General features: G+C 48.3%; 2 protein-coding genes across 5 annotated transcripts; one reads left to right on the forward strand and one right to left on the reverse strand.

Moving 5' to 3' along the window:
• The first annotated feature begins 14,277 nt into the window (after positions 1–14,277).
• Positions 14,278–16,972, forward strand: TYROBP (transmembrane immune signaling adaptor TYROBP). 2 transcript variants are annotated; one of them, XM_060652250.2, is made up of 5 exons: positions 14,278–14,415; positions 14,803–14,829; positions 14,981–15,115; positions 15,285–15,331; positions 16,741–16,972. In XM_060652250.2, the coding sequence occupies exons 1-5, from the start codon at positions 14,355–14,357 to the stop codon at positions 16,804–16,806; spliced, it is 336 nt and encodes a 111-aa protein (XP_060508233.1). In that variant the 5' UTR covers positions 14,278–14,354; the 3' UTR covers positions 16,807–16,972. The 2 variants fall into 2 exon arrangements, with proteins under 2 accessions (XP_060508233.1, XP_060508234.1); XM_060652251.2 differs by having other exon boundaries at positions 15,288–15,331.
• Positions 16,973–17,659: 687 nt separating this feature from the next.
• HCST (hematopoietic cell signal transducer) lies at positions 17,660–19,675 on the reverse strand. Of its 3 annotated transcripts, none has more exons than XM_078438491.2 (4): positions 19,043–19,675; positions 18,586–18,651; positions 18,041–18,172; positions 17,660–17,810 (listed from the first exon to the last, which is right to left on the reverse strand). In XM_078438491.2, exons 1-4 carry the CDS (start codon positions 19,083–19,085, stop codon positions 17,773–17,775), a joined length of 279 nt encoding a protein of 92 aa, XP_078294617.1. In that variant the 5' UTR covers positions 19,086–19,675; the 3' UTR covers positions 17,660–17,772. The 3 variants fall into 3 exon arrangements, with proteins under 3 accessions (XP_078294617.1, XP_078294616.1, XP_060508249.1); XM_078438490.2 differs by having other exon boundaries at positions 17,660–17,813; positions 19,043–19,218; XM_060652266.3 differs by having other exon boundaries at positions 17,660–17,813; positions 18,628–18,651; positions 19,043–19,206.
• Positions 19,676–20,385: the final 710 nt, after the last annotated feature.

The raw sequence follows: 20,385 nt of genomic DNA on the forward strand, positions 1-20,385 counted from the left end.
ACTATACCTCACTGCTCACGCTCTCCCGCAGTCCTCTCCCTTGTCTCTGCCTTGGACACGTGACTTGTTTTAACCAACAGAATGTAACAGAAGTCACCCTCTGCCAGTTCTGGCCTCAGTCTTAAGCTTGGCAGCTTTTGCTTTCGTGTACTCAGGAACGCTGAGCTCCCTGTCGGGGAGACCACATGGCAAGGCCACACAGAGTGATTACGTGGAAAAGCCACATGGAGAACTGAGGAAGCCAGATAGCGAGAATTGATAGCCCCGAATCTGTGACCTCTGTTCTAGCTGTCCCTCGGCCGTTTGAGCTTTTCTTGGAACACCAGAAACATGAATAAAGAAGCCTTCTTGGATGCTGTAGCCTCGGCTGACATCATGTGGAGCAGAGACAAACCATCTCTGTTGGGTCCAATTCAAATTCTTAAAACACAGGGCAGTGAGCAAATAATAACATAGTTGCTGTTTAAGCCGCTAGTTTTGGGAATTTGTTATGCAGCAAGAGCTACCTGATATAGGCTGAGCGAACTATTTCCTATTTTCTGTGGGCCTTATGGAGTAAAGGGGCAGGATGTTATTCCCAACATAAATAAACTCACTGACCAGATTAAGGCTGGCATATTGTATGCATTCATTCATTCCCTCATTCTTTCATTCATTCATTCCCTCATTTATTCTTTCACCAGACATTCACTGAGATACTCAACTGCTGTGCACCAGGTTCTGTTCTAGGTCCTGTAGATACATGAGAGATAAAGCAGACAAAATCACGGACTTCACCTAACTTAAAATGTGATTTCCCTGAACTAGCAGTCATGCTGGGTATCTTACCGGAATGGCTGGCCAAAGACAGAATAAAGAAAGCAAGAATGTATTATAGAACAGAACTATAATGTCATACCAATTGGATTTATATTCCAGCCATTTGGGGGAAGATATCAATTTGGAGCCTCATCTTACATGACAAATAAAAATAAATTCCAGATGGACTAGAGTAAAATATGGGAAGAAAATTACACAATAAAAGTCTTGAAGATGAAATAAATATTTAATACTCTGGGTTGGAAAAGACTACCTGAACTTCAAAATGGGAGAACAAATCACCAAGGAAAAGACTGATGGATTTGACTGTTTAAAGAATTGAATATTGCATGTGTCCAAAACGGGCATGACTAAAATTGAGGTTATGCAAATACTGGAGAAAAATACTCGCGACAGGCAAAACTGACAAATGGTTAGCATATTGTAACGAAGATATTAATATATCAATGTGGAATTAACATGAAAACCCAATACCCAAAAGATGGGCAAATAAGAGGAAAAGACAATTCACAGAAGAAATACAAATAGAAAAAAAAGTAATGTTCAAATAATTGCCACTTGAAATACTGAAACACATCCCTTTGCCTGTCAAATCGGCAAAGATGTTTGAAATGTGGTTCCCTATAGCTGAGGAGAGTTCAGGTAAATGTGAGATTTCATTCACCATGGTTGGGATGGGAATGGGAATGACCCTTCTGGAGAAGGATTGGACAGCCTGAGTTCAAAGCCTAAAAATGTGTGTATCTGTTAATTCACCATTTATGCGTCTAGGAATTTAGCCTCTGAAAGAATCCAGCAAGTGGGAAAAGATTTCACTAAAGAGATTTTCATGGCACCATTTTCTAATAATAACAGAAAAAACAGACCAAAACCAAAAACAAATTGGAAATAATCCCGTGTCCCACTAACATTTGACAAAGACCCATGGGATGTCATTTGAAGGTAAAGGGATTCCTTGCGAAAAGAAACGTGGGAAACGCTGGCTTGAATAAAGTTAGACGAGCTGCTTTGTTGGAATTTTTATCAGCATGCTGAAGTCCATGATAACTGTATGGGGAAAGGGTGGGGGGACCTCCTAGGCATTTCCACCCCCCCCCCCCGCCGGATTTATTTGGTCAGGCAGCCTGAATCAGTTGGCTATCGCTGGCAACTGTTCTGCTATTCCTTGCTCCTCATTCTGTTGACCATATCAGTTCCCAACACCTACTCAGATTCAAGGGCAGGGAAATAGACTCCACCCTTTGATGGGAGTTGCCTTGAAGTCAGATGGTGAAAGGCAGGGAGACAGAGAGGGTTGAAAAATTGGAGCCATTTTTTGCAGTCTTCCAGAATCTTTGCTTCATGGAACATATTAGGTAAGGCAAATTACTAGCTTTTTAAAAAATGTTTTTAAAGTTTATTTAAAAAAAGACTTTTTTAAGGTTTATTCATTTTTCAGAGACAGAGAGACAGAATGTGAGTGGGGGAGGGGCAGAGAGAGAGGGAGTCACAGAATCTGAAACAGGCTCCAGGCTCTGAGCTGTCAGCACAGAGCCCGACGAGGGGCCTGAACTCAGGTTGGACAGGGAGATCATGACCTGAGCTGAAGTCAGACACTTAACTGACTGAGCCACCCAGGCACCCCACAAGCTCTTGTTAACCAAAGAAGCCCAAATTTCAGTGGCTTGATACAATCTATCTTTCCTTCACACCACAGTGTAAATGCAATCAGTAGGGGGTCTCTGCCCCTGAGTCACCCTGGGACTGAAGCTCCTCCCATCTGGCAGCTCTGGGCTCCTATAGTCGGCCTGCCCCTGCCCCCAGTCCTCTCTACCGGTGGGTGTTGAAAGAGGTGAGGGCCACAAGTGGGAGGTTTTCAGGGTCACACCTGGAGGTCCATCACAACACATTTGCTGGTGTTATTGCCTCACATACCTGATTACAAGGGACGATGGGAAATGTGGTCCAGCTGTATGCAAAGAAGCAGAGGGAAGCAGTTTTAGTGACAAATTAGCCAGTCTCTGCCACAGATTTTGGAACATGCTAGCTATCTCTGAAAATAGAAACGTCATAGTTATTATTTTTCTTATTTATTGCCTTTCTCCCTCCACTAGGAGCCAAGCTCTAGGAGGGCAGTTTTGTTCACTATTACATACCTATCACCCATCCAGGGGCCTGGGCAAATAGGTATTAAATAAATGAATACATGCATGAGTTAATAAAAATTCAATAACTTCAGAAGATATAATATTACAAACCCATTAAGGGGACTTATATTTCTTTTTTTTTAATGTTTATTTATTTATTTTGAGGTGGGGCGAGGGGCAGAGAGAAGAGAGAAAGAATTCCAAGCAGTCTCTTTGAGATCATGACCTGAGCCAAAATCAAGAGTCAGAGGCTTAACTGTCTGAGCCACCCAGGCACCCATAGACTGATATTTCTAAGGGGATTTTAGGAACATGAGAAATCGCTCATGTGTAATGAACACTTAGATAGGATATAGGTTAGGTAGGATATGAACCCTGTAATAGAATTCAATATAACAGTGGCTTAAACAAAGAACTTTATTTCTCTTTCACCAATAGATGAAGTATAAATAGTCTAGGGTTTCATTGTGATGGTATGGAGGTTTCATGGCATCAGAGATCTAGGCTGTCTAACCGATGGTCCTACCATCCCTAGGGGAGTGCCCTGGCCTGCGTGGTCCAAGATGGCTCCCACCACATTCACATTCCAGGCAGTGAGAAGGAGAAAAGGGAAATGGAGACTCACCTCACAGCTCTTTCCTAGCGTAGGTGAACCGAGAAATGAAATATATTAAATTTTTTTTTAACTTTTATTTATTTTTGAGAGACAGAGAGAACCAGGCCATGAATGTGGGAGGAGCAGAGAGAGAGAGAGATACAGAATCTGAAGCAGGCTCCAGGCTCCTGGCTGTCGGCACAGAGCCCGACGTGGGGCTCAGACCCATGAACTGTGAGATCATGACCTGAGCTAAAGTTGGATGCTCAACTGACTGAGCCACCCAGGCGCCCCAAGAAATGAAATATATTTTTTAAATTTATTTTTATTTTGAGGAGTGCCTGGGTGGCTCAGTCAGTTGAGCGTCCAACTTCGGCTCAGGTCTCCGATTTAGTGAGTTCGAGACCCACATCGGGTTCGTTGCTGTCAGCGCTGAAGCCATCCATGCAGGGCCCACTTCCACTTCCAATCCCCTGTCCCCCTCTCTCTCTGCCCCTCCCCCGCTCTCTCTCTCTCTGTCTCAAAAATAAATAAACATTTAAACATTTTTATTTTTATTTGTTGAAGAAACCAAGAGTCAGACACTTAACCAACTGAGCCATCCAGGCACCTTGAAATCTTAAAAAAAAAAAAAGTTTATTTATTTATTTTGAGCAAGAGAAAGTGCGAACAGGGGAGGGACAGAGAAGGAAGGAGAGAAAGAATCCCAAGCAGGTTCCATGTTGTAAGCAAAGAGCCTGATGTGGGGCTCAATCTCACAAACCATGAGATCATGACCTGAGCTGAAATCAAGAGTCAGACACTTAACTGACTGAGCCACCCAGGCAGCCCCGAGAAATGAAATCTTAGCTTTGGTGTCTAATTTATTTTGCCCTCTGTACTGTGAGGCTCATCTTCTGGGTTACTTTCCAGAGCAAAGAGCAGATGTATAACAGTAAGGTCAGGTCACAGATGAGCAGTCGAAGGGAATATAGCTGCTTATTTCCAGGTAATACAAATTCTTTGCAAAAATTGGCAGGATGATAAGTCAGACATCTGAAGTGTTTGCATGTATGTTGTCATTTTTGTTGATCCTGCCTATTCTTGTTCATGATATCTTAGATTTGTAGGAAGAAGGACATTAAAAAAATTTTTTAATGTTTTTATTTATTTTTGAGGGAGACACAGAGAGACAGAGCACGAGTGGGGGAGGGGCTGAGAGAGAGGGAGACACAGAATCCAAGCAGGCTCCAGGCTCTAAGCTGTCAGCACAGAGCCCAACTTGGGGCTCGAACTCATGAACTATGAGATCATGACCTAAACCAAATTTGGATGCTTAACCGACTGAGCCACCCAGGCACCCCCAACCCCCAAAAATTTTTTTAAAAAAGATTTGTAGGAAGAATCTGAAGACCTAATATGGCTGTATGTTACTCCAGAGGGGACATTCATCCAGGACAAGACCCAGGTTTACCTGACTTAGGGGCTACAAGGATAAGCTGTTAGTTCACATGAAGGCTAGGTGATTTCTGGCTCACTCTTACCTTGAGTGTGACAAGCCTTCAGATCCCAGTTGAAAATGAAGAGTGATGTTCACACTCTCTAGTCTGGGTGGACCCGGGCCTCTACATTTTGCCTCTCTAGTCCCTAACTGTCTTCTGGATTGGACCATGTCTTCAGAACATAGTGAAGACATTTGTTCTGAAGACATTTGAGTTCTGGGCTCCCTTTTTGTTTTATTTTGGATATTGGATGCTATTTCCTTACCCTCTTACCAGTGCTTTGCTGCTTTTAGTAACTTTTCCTATATATTTCAAACTGCATTTTTAGTTTTGAGAAAGAGAGGGAGAGAGAGAGAGAGAGAGAGAGAGAGAACGAGTTGGGGAGGGGCAGAGAGAGAGGACAGAGAATCCGAAGCAGGCTCCATGCCATCAGCGCAGAGCCCGATGCAGGGCTCAAACTCACGAACTGTGAGATCATGACCTGAGCCGAAATCAAGAGCCAGATACTCAACCAACCGAGCCACCCAGGCACCCCTCAACCTGTATTTTTCTTTAATGTTTATTTATTTTTGACACAGAGAGAGAGAGAGACAGAGCATGAGGAGGGGAGGGGCAGAGAGAGCGGGAGACACAAAATCTAAAGCAGGCTCCAGGCTCTCAGCTGTCAGCACAGAGCCCGACGCGGGGCTCGAACTCACAGACCGCGAGATCAGGACCCCAGCCAGAGTCAGACACTCAAACGACTGAGCCACCCAGGCGCCTCCCTCAACCTATATTTTTATTTGTTCTTCAGGGGAGGGTGCTTTCTGATTTCTTAGAACACCAATATTGACAGCAGAAGTCCTGTATTTTTTTTTCCTCCAAAAAATTGCCTTTATTTGTTGCGTTTTCTGAAATTAAAATATTTTTATTTATTTATGATTATATAAGTTAAAAATACTCTCTGTAAAAAAACAAATGTAAAGGGTGCCTTAAATTTTTTTTAAATTTTTTTAATGTTTATTTATTTTTGAGACAGAGAGAGACAGAGCATGAACAGGGGAGGGGCAGAGAGAGAGGGAGACACAGAATCTGAAACAGGCTCCAGGCTCTGAGCTGTCAGCACAGAGCCTGACGCGGGGTTCGAACTCACGGACCGTGAGATCATGACCTGAGCCGAAGTTGGACGCTTAACCGACCAAGCCACCCAGGCGCCCCAAGGGTGCCTTAAATTTTAAGCCCTGCATGGGGCTTAAAATTGTAGATTTCTAATTCATTTCTAATGACTGCATTTATGATATGGATGAACCACAACTGATAAATCTATGGAGCATTGCTTTAATTATATTTTAAAGGCCTTCCTTTCACAAACATATAAAGCCAGCTGTTGTGGCCTAGGATGTCTGTTCACTGACAATGTCGGGGCCACATTCCTGCGAAGAGGGAGAATAGAGAAAGGGAGGACACACTTTTGCCTTTAGGGACACAACCTGGAAGTTGTTTCTTCCCGCATTCCATTGACCAGAAGACAGTTCCAGGGCCTCATCTGGCTCCAAAGAGGCTGAGAAACACAGTCTTGGCTAGGGGACCAGATGTCCAATTACCAATTACATTTTAATAGAAGAAGGGAAGAAAACAATATTTGCTGATTGCTGGCATGGTGCTTCACTCGCCTTGCAAGTCAGTCCTTGCTAGCACTTTCCCACAAGCCAAAGAGGGAAACATCTGTTTAGTTGTCAACACTGAAACTGGTAGGAAATAAAGACATCATGAAATCGCTTTACCAGTTTCTTTGGTGCTTCCAATTTTCATCTTTTTAAAACAATTTTTTATTCAGGTAGAATTTACGTAGAGTAAAATACATCCTTTGTAGTGTATTGTTCTATGAACTTCGACAAACGCATGCAACCATGAAATCATCACAAGAAAAATAGAGAATTCTATTGTCCTCCCCTCCCCAATTTCCCTCACTCCCCTTTGTGATCAACCACTGCCTCCACTTCCAGCCCCTGGCAGGCACCGATCCGATTTCTGTCCCTCCAGGCTGCCTTTTCCAGAGTGTTCTATGGCTAGAATTGTGTATGGAGACTTTTGAGTCCGGCATCTTTCCCATAGCATGATGTACTTCAGATTTGTTTGTGCTCTTGTGCACAGTAGTTCATTCCTTTTTCTTGCCGAGTAGTATTCCATTGTGTGGATGTACCATGATTCATTCATCCGCTGAAGAAAACATGGCTTGTTTTTAGTTTGGGGCAATTATAAATAAAGCCACTGTTTATATGGCATACTGGTGTTTGTGTGAACTTAAGTTTTGACTTCTCTTGAGTAAATATCTAGGAATAGGATTGTTGGGTCATATGACAAGCGTGTGTTTAACTTCATAAGAAACTGCCACTTTTCCTAAGTGGCTGAACCATTTTGCATTCCCACCAGCAATGTGTAGGAGGGTTCCCGTTGTTAGGCATCTTCGGCGGCTCTAGGAATTGTCCGAAGTGCTGCTGTTTGCCATTCTTTTTTATTTTATTTTATTATTTTATTTTTTAAATGTTTATTTATTTTTGAGACAGACAGAGACAGAGCATGAACGGGGGAGGGTCAGAGCGAGAGGGAGACACAGAATCTGAAACAGGCTCCAGGCTCTGAGCGGTCAGCACAGAGCCCGACGCGGGGCTCGAACTCACGGACCGCGAGATCGTGACCTGAGCCGAAGTCGGACGCTTAACCGACTGAGCCACCCAGGCGCCCCTGCTGTTTGCCATTCTAATAGATGTGCAGTGGTATATCCTCGTGTTTTTCCATTTTATTTTGACTGAAGAATCAAACTCTCATCTTGCCGGGGAAGGGGAAGGCAGGCCCTACGGATTGGTGCCTTTGGTGTTGTGGACATCTCTCATGCTTTCTATTCAGATGTCTGGAGTCTTTTGAACATGTTCTCTACCTTTTGGGAATGTCCTACCCTATGAATTCAGCTTCCCCAGTCCAGAAGTCAGAAATTCCCAGCCTTCCTTGCAGCTGTGTGCAGGCATGTGTCCTGCACTTTGCCAGTCGGACGCACCCACGTTTTCAAGAAATTTTTAATTTGGAGAATTTTGAAATGAAGGAAGACAAAAGAGTGCGAGGAATCCTGAACCATCTCTCTAACCCCGACAACCGTTCACATAGGGCCGATCCTTTCCCCCTCATTCTCCTCCTCTGTGTGGTCATGCAGCATATTTTGTCGGTAAATGTTTTGGTATTTGCATCAGGATTTTATCTGAAAGGGTGAAGAGAAAAAGGAAGCAACCTGTAAAATCGATTCCGATGTGAATAGCGGCGGAAGTCTTAGCAGAAACTCCTGGGTGGCATTAGGATTTGTGTAGCCCAGGGACAGATCTGTGGCATTCCCAGAGATTCAGTGGTCTCCCTAACATCCTTGAACACACCCACTTTGCTGTTTAAACGAGTTAGTGGCATCTACCGTACGCAATGAAGAATTGTGACTGCTATATCTGGGTCAGGTCACCTTGGTTTAATGACCAGAGCCAGGACCTGAGCATAGGTAGCTCCAACTTGCAGAAAGGGGCCTTGAGAAGACAGTCACAGTGCAGGAAGTTGTAAGCCAGGTAGTGTGCCTAGAAGTGGCGAATACTGAGGGAGTATGGGGGAGGAGCCAAGGGCATTCCCCACATGCTGCTTAAGGACCAGTCCTCCTTCATCTCCAACGCAGTGTTCTCAAGCACCCTGCCACTTTCTTACAGACTTTGCCCCCCACACCAGCCACAGGTGATTGGTTTGGGAAATGCAGGGAATACATGCTGAGCCAAGCTGAGTCCTCTCCCAGGATTCTTTTATTTTCTTTTAATTTTTTAAGTGTTTATTTATCTTTGAAAGAGAGAGACAGAGCGCGAGTGGGGGAGGGACAGAGAGAGAGGGAGACACAGAATCCAAAGCAGGCCTCAGGCTCCAAGCTGTCGGCACAGAGCCTGACGCAGGACTTGAACCCATGAACTGCCAGATCGTGATCTGAGCTGAAGTCAGAAGCTTAACTGACTGAGCCGCCCAGGCGCCTCCCCCAGGATTTCCTTTCCTTTCCTTTCCTTTCCTTTCCTTTCCTTTCCTTTCCTTTCCTTTCCTTTCCTCTCCTCTCCTCTCCTCTCCTCTCCTCTCCTCTCCTCTCCCCTCCTTTCCTCTCCTCTTTTAAATCATGGGCTCAGCAAGAGTGAGCTATTGATGACAGAAACTGTGCAGTTCCATAAGAAACAGAGAGGGCTGAACAAAGCTGGCCCAGAGAGAAGCGGAAGCAAGCTATGGAGAATCTTGGAGTCAGTGTGGATCTGTCCAGCGTTCCATCATCCCTTCTCCTCTGATGTTTAGGTTGCTTAGTTTTCCCCTTAGAGCACTTGTGTATTAACCTCCACATCTTCACAATCTTCACCCTCCAGCCTCAACTAGTTCAAGTTGGGCTTTTGAAACTGTATTCGGTGGAGTATAGATTTGGTTGTAGTAATAAAGTCCCCAAAATAACAGTGCTGTTTCCATTGTCTATTGTTTTCTAACAGACCATCTAAAAACACAGGGATTTAAAACAACAATAATTTATTATTTCTCATGATTCTTTCAGCTGACTGAGTGGCTCTTCTGCTCCACATGGTGTTGCCTGGGGTCACTCAGGTGGCTGCATTTGGCTAGTGACTGGCATGGCAAGAAAGATCCAGATTACTTCTTTCACCTTCCTGGGGCCTTGGCACTTGCTGTTGACTGGGGTGCCTTGATTCTTCTCCTAGTGGCCTTTCTTTCCACACATGGTGTCTCACCTCCAAGGCCTCTTTGTGTGTCCTCACTCTCTGGGAAGGGAGCTTGGACTTCCTTACAGCATGGCAGCTGGATTCCAAGAAAGCAAAACCAGAAGCTATAAGGATTCTTAAGGTCTACCTTCAGAACTGACACAGCATCCCTTCCACCACGTTCTTTGTCAATGCAAGTTGCAAGGTCAGCTCAGATTCAAGGGCAGGGAAAATGGGACTCTACCTTTTGGTATGGGGGATGGCGTGTGCATATTGGGAGGAAGAAATTCTTGGTGACCATCTTTGGAGACTACCTACCACAAGTGTCTTGAACAAGGTAGAAATTTCTCCCTTACGTAAGAGTCCGGGGTTGGCGTGGCTCTTCCAAGGTGATGAGCACTGAGGATTCTTCTGTCTTCTTACTCTTTCATTTTTGTCATGTTGTCCTCATCCACTTGTTCCAAGTTTCCCACATTCCAATTCCAGCAAATGAGAAAGTCAAGGAGAAGCGTAGAGTGCATTCCTCCACAAAGGCTCTGCCTTTTAAATCGCCACTTTACTTCCCATGCTACCCGTTGGCCAGAATAAAGTTATATGGCCACTCTAAATGCGAAGGAGGCCAGGAAATACAGTTTTTAGTTGAGTGGGCAGATGCCTTGCTAAAAATTTTGTGGAAGAAGGAGCAGGAGGATATCGGGGGAACCCTAGCATTCTTATCTGCCAAGTGATTAATTCAAGAAGAAACAGGGGGCATGTCTGGGATACCATTAGAGCGTGATGCAGACATGAGGAGCCACGTTTAATCCAACCTGTTCCTGGTGGCCATTTAGTCCAATATTGAAAGAATATTTTCTGGGGAGCCTGGGTGGCTTAGTCGGTTAAGCATCCGACTCTTGATTTCAGCTCAGGTCATGATCTCACAGGTTTGCGAGATCAAGCTCTGCATAAATAAATAAACTTTATTTATTTAAATAAATGAAATAAACTTTTAAAAAAATTCCTGGGCATCTACTTTATGTGCTGAGAATACAACGGTGAGCACGGCAGAAAGGTTCCTGTTCTCATGGAATTTCTATTCTAGAGGAAGTGGCAGACAGTAAAATGGGAACACATAAATCAGAGAATTTCAGGTATGATAAATACAGGAAGAAAATGAAATTGATGGTGGTGGGTGACTTGAGCGGGAAAGGTCTCTGGGAGGGTGTAACATTTGAGCTGAGAGCTGAAAGACCAGAAGTGGCCAGTTCTACATGGACTTTGGGAAAACCATCATAGGCAGAGGGAACAGCAGGTACAAAGGCCCTGAGGTGAGAGTGCACTTGACTTATACAAGAAACAAGAAGGCCAGGGTAGCTGGAGTCGCGGAAGGGAGGAAAAGAGGGGGAGAAAGGGAGGACAGAAAGATAGGCAGGTCTCGATGTAAATATATTCTTTTATTTCTCCTGGGTAAACGCCTGCTTCTGTGGAATTGCTAGATCTCCGCGTAGGTGAATATTTACCTTTATAAGGTTTCTATTTTTTCATTTCCACCAGCAGTGTGAGATTTCCAGTTGCTCCACATCTCTGCTGACACTTGAGAGGGTCAGTCTTTTTATTTTATTTTTTAATTAAAAAAAATTTTTTTTACATTTTATTTATTTTTGATAGAGAGAGACAGAGCACAAGTGGGGGAAGGGCAGAGAGAGACGGAGACACAGAATCTGAAGCAGGCTCCAGGTTCCAAGCTGTCAGCACAGAGCCTGACGTGGGGCTCAAACTCACAGACCCCAAGATCATGACCTGAGCCGAAGTTGGACGCTTAACCGACTGAGCCACCCAGGCGCCCCAAGGGTCAGTCTTTTTAATTTTAGTCATTTCAGCGGATGTGTAGTGGTATTTCATTGTGGTTTTAATTCGTGTTTCCCTAATGACTAATGATGTTGGACGCTTTTTCACAGGCTTATGGGCCATTCACATCCCTTCTTCTGTGACATTATCTGTTCTAATATTTTGGCCATTTACAAAACTGGTTCTCTGCCTTTTCAAAAAAGCTTCCTCCGGGGCGCCTGAGTGGCTCAGTCGGTTGGGTGTCTGACTTGGGCTCAGGTCATGATCTCACGGTTCATGAGTTTGAGCCCCGTGTCCAGCTCTGGGCTGACAGCTCAGAGCTCGGAGCTTGCTTCAGATTCTGTGTCTCCCTCTGTCTGCCCCTCCGCTGCTTGCACTCTGTCTCTTGCATTGCCTCAAAAATAAATAAACATTAAAAAAAATTTTTTTTACAAGTTTCCTCTGGTTGTTATGGGGACGATGGGCTGTAGGGGGCAAAAGTGGAAGCAAGGAGAGCGAGGAGGGGTTGTATCTGCCACAGAGGCAAGCTTGTTACAGGCTAGACACATTGCCTGCTTTCTGGCAAAGTCAGTCTGGGCCTTGCCCAACTCTTGGGCTTCTGCCAGGAGACATTGAGACATTTTACAGATCTCAAGGGAGGGCGAAACAGGCCCACTTCCTGGAGTCTGGCACCCTGTGAGGGTGGCTCACAGTCAGCTGGGTGCCCCCCATCACAGCCTTCTTTCACTCAATGGTTCGCCCACCCATGAGAGCCCAGCCCGACCAGCCCCAGCCAGCATTCTGCGGTCCGTACCGGTGCGATCATACGAGATGCCAAAATATTGAAATACTTCACTTCTGGTTGGTAAAGAGCCTCTACCCCACCTCCCACAAATATCTGCCACTAACTCAGTCAGTTCCCTTGGGAGAGCTCCGACTTCCCCACATCTCAGCAGTGGAAAGGGGAGGCTCTGGGACTCGGACCCAGCACCAGCCCAAGGGCCGCAGCTGCTTGATTGGATGGTGCGTGAGCGCGCTGTCAGACTGGATTCCGGGGCTGGCTCAGGCCTGGCTGGAGCCGGGAGGACCGGATTGCGGGGCCGAGTTTGAGGGCTTGAGGGAGGACTTTCAGCAAGAGGAGCCCAGAACTGGAGACTTGAAGTACTGATAAGGATAACTGTAATGATGAGGATAGTGATGAATATTCACTGAGCACATACAGGGTGCCACGCAGGCATTTTTCCCGGAGACGTCACAAAATCCTCTCAATATTGTGGACTGTAGCGGCAGCCTGGCCCCTGCTTTGGTCCCTGCCCCCTGCAGTGTGCTCCCCCTGCCCAGCCAGAGGGAGTCCACTAACGCCTGATTCAAGACCCTCCAGGCTGAGAGCTTCCTGTGGTCGCTGACTGAGACCACGGCTCGCTCAGCTTCAGCCACCTTGAGGCCTAGGGCCTCCACAGCTCGCCTCTTCTCTCCGTGCTCACTCCAGACCTGGCGGTGGTAGGGGTGGGGGTGTTGGAGACTTGGCCAGGCCTGGGCGACAGAGGCTGTTAGCAGCCAGTGCTCCCTCGGACTGGGCCCTGACCCTCCTCTGGCTTCCAAATCCCCCCACCACAAAGGGCCACTCGGAGCCTGTCCCATGACCAGCATCCAGGTTCCCCTTTTCTCTCCTAAGCCCAGGCCCAGGGAGCTGCGGGGTGTGACGCCTGGATGGGGGAGGGGGGCTTCCTGCCACTGGCCCATCCCCCAGTGCCTTAACCTCAGGTTCCTCCTAGCCAGTCCCAGCTCAGGCTCCTGTAGGGGCCTAGAAGTCCCTGTCTCCCCCTGGGTGCCTCCCTCTGTCCTCACTTCCAGCTACTTCCTTATTTGGTGGAGCAGCCCAGCCTGGCCCAGTGGTCACCATGTTGTCCCCCCACTTGCCTCACCCCAAACGCTCAATCCTGTGTCTGTGCTGTGTGTTTTGGTGTCACTGCCTGCCTCTCTCTCTCTCTCTCTCTCTCTTTCTCGGCCTCGCCATCTCTTTCTCCTTCCGTATCTTTCTTTCGTCTTGGTTCTTTTTTTCTTCCTCTTCTAAGGGTCAACTATCTGTCCCTGGGTCCTGTATTTCACTATCACCTTTATTTCCTGTGTGACCTTGGGCAAGTGTCTTTACCTTTGTGTAAAATGGGGATAAGAGCATCTACCTCAGAAGGGTGCTGTGGGGGTTAAATGAATTAACACTTAGGACAGAGTGCCTGTGGCTCATTAGTGCCCATATCCTGATGGTTCTCTTTTAATATCCTGTAAACATCACAAGGCTCTGAGTATCAAATAATTATAGCTGATGCTTATAAAAAGCTGACAAGTGTGGGACCCTGTTCTAGAAACATTAATTCATTCCATCCCCACATACCCCTACAAAATAGGTACTGTTTTACTCCTCATTTTACAGATAAAGAAACTGAGGACCAGAGAGGTTGAATGGCTTGTTCAAGGCTGCCCAGCCAGGAAGAGGCAATGCTGACGGCAATCATAGCTACTGACTCTCCCGTTACACCGATGGCTGACCCCCGAGTGGGGGTGGGTTGGCTCATTTCCTTTTATGTTCCGGTAGTTAGGGGCTATAGCATGGCCCCTGGAGCGTCTTGGCCTGATTCTTTCTGGCGTTATCTGTCTCTGTCCCTCCTCCTGTCTTGTCCCCTCCTCCCTCCTGCCACCACCCACCTCAGACTTCCTCCTTCACTTGGACGCTACACCATATCCCACCGGCCCTTGAACTCTGGTGTCCAGCAGCGTCACCTGCGTCATGGGGGTCCTTGGACCTTCCAACAGGCTGCTGTTCCTGCCTCTCCTCCTGACTGTGGGTGGTGAGTTGGGGGCTTCTGCAACTGCCTCCCCCGTCCCTGGGCTCAGCTTGGAGCAGAGCAGAGAGCAGGGTAGAAGGAGAATCAAAAGGGAGGTGGAGGGAAGCAGATCCCCAGCTCCCTAAAACGTGTGGGTCTCTCCCGGAGCCTGAGCCCCCAAGATCTGGCCTCTGGCAGAAGCGGGGGTGGGGGGACTCTAACGGTGTTGCAACAGGGCAGGTCAGGGTGAAAGTAATACAGTCCAGGGGCCTTGACGCTGACCCACAGGTCCCACCAGACATCATTCTCCACTCTTATCTCCTAGCTCTCAGGACCCAGCCTCCCCAGCTTCTGTGCCCACTCTGCAGTCACAGCCCCAGGCCTCAGTTTACCTTCTTTTTCTCTCCTCAGGTTTTAGCCCTGCGCAGGCACAGAACGGTAGGCCTAGACCCTGCAATTCCCCTCCCTGCCTCCCAAAGACTTCCCCATCTCTGTTCCCCAGTCTTTCCAAACCTGCCCCTGCTGGCACCTCCTCCCAATTCCCAACTCCCACTGACCGCCCCACAAACCCCCTGTGCCACATTCTCAGAATGCAATTGCTCCGTGGTGAGTCCCGGTGTGCTGGCGGGGATCGTGCTGGGGGACCTGGTACTGACCCTCCTCATCGCCCTGGCTGTGTACTCCCTGGGCCGGCTGTTCCCTCGGGGGCGAGGGGCTGTGGACGGTGAGTGGGGACGGCAGGGGAGAGCCTGGGCCCCTCTGAGGACTTGCCTGGCAGGGAGGGGTAAGCTCCCAAGTCACAACCATCCAAAGGGACATTGATGGAGGGACAAAATTGTCCTGATTCACCACCTTAACTGTCTCTGCACCCTGCACTACTCCCCATCCCCCAGCAGTGACCAGGAAACAGCGCATTACGGAGACAGAGTCGCCATATCAGGTGAGAAAACCAGCTTCTCACATCTCACTCCTACCCTGTGCATGTCTGTCCTAAACACCTCCCCAGTCCCTTTAGGACCTAGACCCTAAAGCCACTTTCTCAGCAACATTTCAAACCCACAAAGACTAACGGGGCTTTCATGATCTGTCCACAAGGGCTTTCAGTCATCAATCATGACCTTATGCGCAGCTTAAAATGTGTGAGAAAACCCAGGGATGGCTTTACCTTTGCAAGGGCAAATGCAGGCCTTAACCTTCAGGCAGGCACTGAATTGTTCAGGACAGAATGATTTCTGGGAGAAGCTCTTAGAAGGGCAAGAGGATATAATTCAGCTCTAATTCAGTAACTCCGAAGAGAGGAGTTTTAGAATTTTTTGGAAGGAGGGATCCTGTATCGCTTTGAGAAGCTGATGAAAGCTAGAGATTCCTCAGAAAATCCGCACAAAAATTTACAAAATTGTACATATAATCTAGGGGCGGTACAAGCACCCTTGAAACCCTTCTTAAGAACCACCATGCAGACAGAGGCATCTCTCCTTCTCTTGCCTCTCTGTCAATGTCCTTCTCAACCCTTTTGGGGGTCATGGGCTCCTGTGAGAATCTAATGGAAGCTGAACAGACCCCTTCCCATCGAGGTGTGCACCCAGACCAGTCGTTTGCATATGATTTCAGGGATTCAGTTTGAAGTCTGTCTCTTTGGACCATAAACCTCCCCCTCAATTGTGAGCCTCGTTCTATGAAATCTCTTACTTACTTGCAGCCAGCTTTGCTTTGCTTCCCTTGTGGATTAAAAAGTCTTTTTGTAAGGTGAAAGAATCTTGAGTTTGGCTCCATGAGGTCCAGAAGAATGAGGGAGATTTTCAGTTACCAGGGGCAGTGAAATTTGGGGGGAAAGCATTATTCTAATTTATTTATCCTTTGGTAGAATTTGTTGAGCACCTACACAGCAACAGTTTACATACTAGTTGGAGAGATGGACTTGAAGCAAATTAACATAATATCATTGGGGGAAAGTATCATGAGCGAAATAAAGCTGGTGTGGCAGTGACTGGGGTGTGCGTGTGGAGGGGAGAAATTAGATGGGGTATCAAGAAGTGCTTCTCTGAGGAAGTGACATGAGCTGAGACTTGCAGGTGGAAAAGGAACCATCCATGAGAATATCTAGGAAACCTGTGTTCTAGGCAGAAAGAACAGCACACACAAAGGCCCTGAGGCTGGGACATGATGGTGAGGCAGAGCAGAAAGGGAAAGACTGAATGCACTCGATTAAAATCCAGATCTCTTCCATGGTTGCAAGGCTGACGAAGCTGCTAGGAGCTTTACAGGCCACTGGGAGAAGGCTGAATTTTGTTTTAAGTTTATTCAGCGTACCTCTTCCACTGATGGTTCCCACCCTGTCTCTCCCATTAGGAGCTCCAAGGTCAGAGGTCAGATGTCTACAGTGACCTCAACACACAGAGGCCATATTACAAATGAGCCCAAAGCACAGCAGTCGACAACCTGATGCCTGGATCCAGTCATTCCTGATGCCTACCCAGCACCTTATTCCTCCTTCCACCAAGATCCAGATCCAGAGTGCTCTCCCTGAGATGTCAGACTTTTCTTCACCACTGCTCCCAAATAAACATGGCACACAAAAACACTATTGAGTTATTCCAGATCTCTGGGCTGAAGGAGCAGGGGATATGTGAAGTTCCTGGGAGGGAGGGAAGCTCTGGGGACCCTGGGGTTCTTTGAGGAAGACTTAGAACTGGAGGTGTTTTGGAGCACCTGGCTGGCTCAGTTGGAAGAGCATGCAACTCTTGATCTCAGGGTTGTAAGTTCGAGCCCCACATCGGCTGTGGAGATGACTTAAATTGTTTTTAAAAAATTTTTTAATATTTATTTTTGAGACACAGAGAGAGACAGAGCGTGAGCAGGGGAGGGGCAGAGAGGGAGACACAGAATCTGAAGTAGGCTCCAGACTCCCAGCTGTCAGCACAGATCCCGACACGGGGCTCGAACCCACGAACCACGAGACCGTGACCTGAGCCAAAGTTGGATGCTTAACCGACTGAGACACCCACACCCAGGCGCCCTTACAGTCTTTTTTTTTTTAATGTTTATTTATTTATTTTTGAGAGAGAGAGTGTGGGGGAGGGGCAGACAGAGGGAGACTGAGAATCCCAGGCAGGTGCTGAGCTGTCAGTGCAGACGCGGGGCTCCATCTCACCAACCATGTGGTTATGATCTGAGCCAAAGTCAAGAGTCAGACGCTTAACTGATGGAGCCACCCAGGCGCCCCCCCCAAACATCTTAAAAAACAAACAAACAAACAAACAAACAAAACTAGAGGTATTTCAGTTGCTTTATTCCAACCCAAGTCGGGAGTGGGTATCCTGTGCCACCACACACAATGCAGGATGAGAGGGTCAGAAGTCAAAGGTGTCGCTTACAAGGGGGTCAGCCCCTGCCAGGCATGTTCATGTAGATTTTGTCATCTTCTGGGGGTGGGGGAGAGAAAGCATGAGGCCTGACCACCTACCAGCCACCCACGTCTCTACCTTCCTGGGGACCCCCTGCCTCAGGGGTTTCCTCAGGAGTTCCCCCATGCACCACCCCCAGGGTTTCCCCAGCATATCCTCCAGGGCTTCCCTGGAGGACACCTCCCCGGGGACCCCCTCCCTAGGGCCATCAGCCCCTCCGGGCCCCATCCTGTCTCTGCCCTCACCTTGGGTGGGCCTGCGGCGGGGGCAAGCACACACAAACACCACCGCAACGATCAGCAGCGACACCACCAAATCGGCGGCCATGAGGCCTACCAGCATCGGCAGGGAGGGGGGCCCACATCCGGAACAGGAACCTGGTGGGTGGCGCCCAGACAGAAGGGGATTGAGGTGGGGGGGGGGGGGGTTCCAGACCCTCAGGACTGCACTTTGGGCATATGGGACAGAGGAAGTCCCTGGGGGGGGGGGGGTGTCTGAGATTCCCTGGGTTTGACTTGGGGAATGAAAGGGGAGGTGGAGGACTGGAGACAGGTGGGGGTGTCCCAGCACAGAGAGACATGGGTGGTGCTTCGGGCCTAGTGGGTACTCCCAAAGAAGGCTGGGGGGTGGCTGAGTCCCTGGGGCTTCAGTTTGGTGATGAGAGCAGTGATACGGGGACCCAGAGAGGGCTGCAGGTCCTCTGGGGGCTCTGATTTGGGGGTGAGAGGTGAGGTGGTGACCTGCGGTGTTCCAGGACCCTCAGGCCACACTTTAGGGACAGAAGCAGTACCTGAAGGGCCATGGCAAAAGGGAAGGAGTGCTGATTTCTCACCTGGGGTTGTCAGAGCCACAGCCACTGTGAAAAGAGAGGGAAGGTGGGTCAGCAGGGAGAGGTGGTTCCCAAAACAGGGTGCAGGGAAAGGTGGTGTCCTGAGAAGCAACCTCCATTCCAGAGGGAGCAGATGAGAAAGAGGCCAGATGGGAAGGGGAGCTCCCAAAGACACACAGAGATAGGACATCAGAAGTAGAAGTAGAGACAGACCCAGCAGGGAGATGGGGCGATTAACAGGCAGAGGCTCCAGACTCCGTTTCTCTCCCCAGAGAACCAGCCTCTGAAGCCAAATGGATCTCGAGGAAGGAAGGGGTACTGGGAGGATCTGCTCTCAGCACCCCTCCCTTCAGATGCCACCTGAGCCACCCTTTTCATAAATACCGTGCCTGCCACCCCCCATAGCCACTGGTTTCACCTGGGAGCAAAAGCAGGAACAGGATGTCACTTGAAGGGGCCATGGTGGGTAGGGGCTAGAAGGGGGCTGGCAAAAGGCTTTGGTCCAGAGAAGTCCTGAGGAACAGTGGGGGAGTAGAGAAGCAAGCAATAGCGGATATCACCCTGCTGGTGACAAGGCCACCTGCTTCCTGTGTGTGTGGGAGGGGTAGAAGTGGCGAGTCCCTGTGACTGCCTTTGGGGGTAGGGTCAGAGACCAGGGAGGCTGCTATGTTTGTCTAGGTGGGAGGTGACAGATGGACCAGGTTGTGGGCACTGGAGAGATGGAAAGATTCTGGAAGTAGAACCAACAAAATTTGTTGACCATGTAGGTATGGGTGTGTGAGAGACAGAGGGATTCAGGATGACCAAAACTTCTGGACTGAGCAACTGAAAAGTTGGGGCATCCTTGGACAGAGATGGCAAATGAGGGGAAGCAGGTTTAGGGGAAAGTGTCAAGGTCTGGGGACACGGAGTTGGAAATGCCTGAGAGATTCCTTGTGGAACTGAATGACCACAGCTGCATCTATGAATTCAGGGGATAAATCTGGTCTGGAAATGTAAATTTTCAGGTTGATGGCTTATGGATGGTATTTAAAGCCACGAGACTGGATGAGGTCACCAAGGAAGTGAGTACAGACAGAGGAGTGCCCCTGGCCCCCAAGAATGGGTGAAGAGGCGGAAACAGCCAGGGAAGCAACAGCATGTGAGGGAGGAGAACCAGGGGAGCAGAAGCCTTGAGAGCACGAGAGAAATGATTAACATGATCACTGAGATGGGAACCGAGAATGAGCCTCCCCTGGAATGTCAGTTGGCTTGAGGGCTGGGAATTCCTGGCTGCTTAGTTCACAGCTATACCACAGCGCCCAGCAAAGTACCTCTCTTGCAGTAATAAATCATTTTTAATGATGATGAATATATGAGAACTGCCCTCTGAAAAAGAAGGTGATGTGGGGGAAAGGGAGAAATTTGAGCCCACCTATGGTCGCTCTTACCAACAGATCTTCCCTCCCTGGGGACCGGGACCCCAGTCCCCTCTTACCCCAGGACACAGTAATACTGTCCCCGCTCAGCCCAGGGCCCAGAAATCGAAACCTCCATCACCCCCTTGGATAGAGCCTCAGAAGTCTAGGCCCTCAGTGCTCTCCTCCTTCAGGACTCGGCTGTTCTGGGCCCACTTCTCCTTCAGACCTAAGATGGGGCCCCCAGCTGCCTCTTTCCTGGGAGACTCAGGAGTCTGGCTCGCAGTGTCAGCCCCGCCCATTCAGAGACTCGGCTTGCTAGAGCGCGACACGGGGACTCCCAGGCCTGTGGGCGGGGCCCTAC

This window comes from Panthera onca, chromosome E2 (genome assembly GCF_046562875.1).
Source record: "Panthera onca isolate mPanOnc1 chromosome E2, mPanOnc1 haplotype 2, whole genome shotgun sequence".
In the NCBI taxonomy this organism is placed as follows: domain Eukaryota; kingdom Metazoa; phylum Chordata; class Mammalia; order Carnivora; family Felidae; genus Panthera; species Panthera onca.